We start from the raw sequence: 1804 nt of genomic DNA, 5'->3' as shown, positions 1-1804 counted from the left end.
CATATATTACACGTGAACGCTCGTATAACACGTTTAATATATTCCGGCAAAAATGTCGAGATTAATTAGTAATTAACTATATAGCATCGTATTTACAGATTCACCTTCCTCTCTATTTGGCTGATATATTCGTCGAACTTGTTACCTAAACACACATATCTATATAGTCTTTATCTACACATGTATAAAGTATACTCTAGAGACGAATCAGCCGTTTATTTAATTATTTTTTGACTTCTTCCTTCGTACATTACTTTTGTGCGTCGAGTTGTGTCGCGTCGCGTCGCACTGTGAATTTCGTCATTATAATTTATTATAATTTAGAGTCGATGGATGATTAACGCATATATCTGATTAAGCGTTTGGTTAGCTTTCGCGCGAGAGATGTACATGTGTACAAATATGAAAATCAAATACTCTCGGATTGTCAGATACTCTCAATCTTCAATATTTTGACATTCTCGAGACGCTCTTGACATCTTTCTTTGGAGACAACAGTTTTTATCCTTTTATTGTCTAGTGGAATTGAGTTTCATCGCATCATCATTAGGTTTTCATACCCTACAAATGTCGATAAAGAATAAATTCGATTCTTTGATAGGTTTTTTTCTTGGGACATTTTCATCAGTTTCTTTCCGTGAAAGAAACAGTGCTTTTCTGTGGCATATTTTGTTAATTATCAAAATTATATTTTCATTGGCGTAAGAATGGCCAGTCTTTAAATTTAAAATCGTCATATTCGGAGAAATAAAGATTTAAAAACAAATAAAAAAAAATTTGAGAAAGGATCTCTCTCACTCATTGTCAGTATAGATGTATTTAAGATATTGTTCTCATCGTTAAAAGATTACGCCTAAATTGCGTATTTCTAAACCAAATTATGCAAATAATAGTGTCAGAAGATTCAAAGTCAACAACGAGAAGAATCATAAGAGACACGACATGCTCGAAGAATATATTATATATTGAATAGCCGATGATCGGAACTGATAAAGATCTCGATAAATATTGTTGATTCTGCCTGAATATGTAATTTCCAATCAAACGAAATCGATCTTAAAACGATCACTTTAATAACGTTGCATTATTATGGTCGGATTAGAATTTGGACTAATCCTTTGTAGCTTTGAACAGCTGATGATGCGTCAAGAAACTGATTAGAATAATTCCTTAAGAACAATTTCACTTTGCGTGCCTATTATTCGGGGCGCAAACAAAGCATACACAAACGAAAGAAAAGAGTTCATTAAGGGACTATCGAAGAGTACGACCAAGTGACGGCGTAATTTTCGTCAGGTCACTCGGAGTAACTGGTCTTATCGCTGGCATCATCGGGACTGGTCTCCCGATAGGCGTCGCCAGTACCATTGGCATGCAGACTCTGGTTGGGCGGTTTGATGACAGTGGGCAGGTAACCGGTACCGGTGTAAGGCGCGGCCAGGAACCGGTGCCGCGTCGACGGTATCGGGGTGGTGCAATACGCAGCGCGGCTCGCGTAAGCCGCCGCCGAGACGGACGCGGCGGACGCCACGGCGGCCGATGCCAGGGCGCCCGCCAGCGGCGAAAACGCCGACTTGGGCTGCAGATTGTCCTCGCAGACCAGCACCTCCATGGCAGACACCACGTCGCCTGCGACACATAGGCAAATTCTCTTTTGTTTCTTTTCGACAGAGCGTGCCCGCGGCAAAAGTTATGACTTTTCACTATAGCGATGACTTACGGTTTAAGGCCCCTTCCTAGTCAGCCAGAAACTCTGAGTTGATGGTGGCGACACTATCAGTGATGAAAATTAGAACCTTGACTA

General features: G+C 40.4%; 1 protein-coding gene across 1 annotated transcript; it reads right to left on the bottom strand.

Annotated features, from left to right (window-relative positions):
* Positions 1-1297: 1297 nt before the first annotated feature.
* LOC105460290 lies at positions 1298-1629 on the bottom strand (the record flags this gene model as incomplete). The annotated part of the gene is made up of 1 exon (XM_011706720.1): positions 1298-1629. A coding segment is annotated over one exon (332 nt), but the record flags the coding sequence as incomplete, so codon positions are not given.
* Positions 1630-1804: the final 175 nt, after the last annotated feature.

This window comes from Wasmannia auropunctata, unplaced genomic scaffold (genome assembly GCF_000956235.1).
Source record: "Wasmannia auropunctata unplaced genomic scaffold, wasmannia.A_1.0 LD324962.1, whole genome shotgun sequence".
Taxonomy (NCBI): Eukaryota; Metazoa; Arthropoda; class Insecta; order Hymenoptera; family Formicidae; genus Wasmannia; species Wasmannia auropunctata.
The sequence above is the reverse complement of the archived record's forward strand: the minus strand, read 5'-3'. Positions and strand labels throughout refer to the sequence as shown.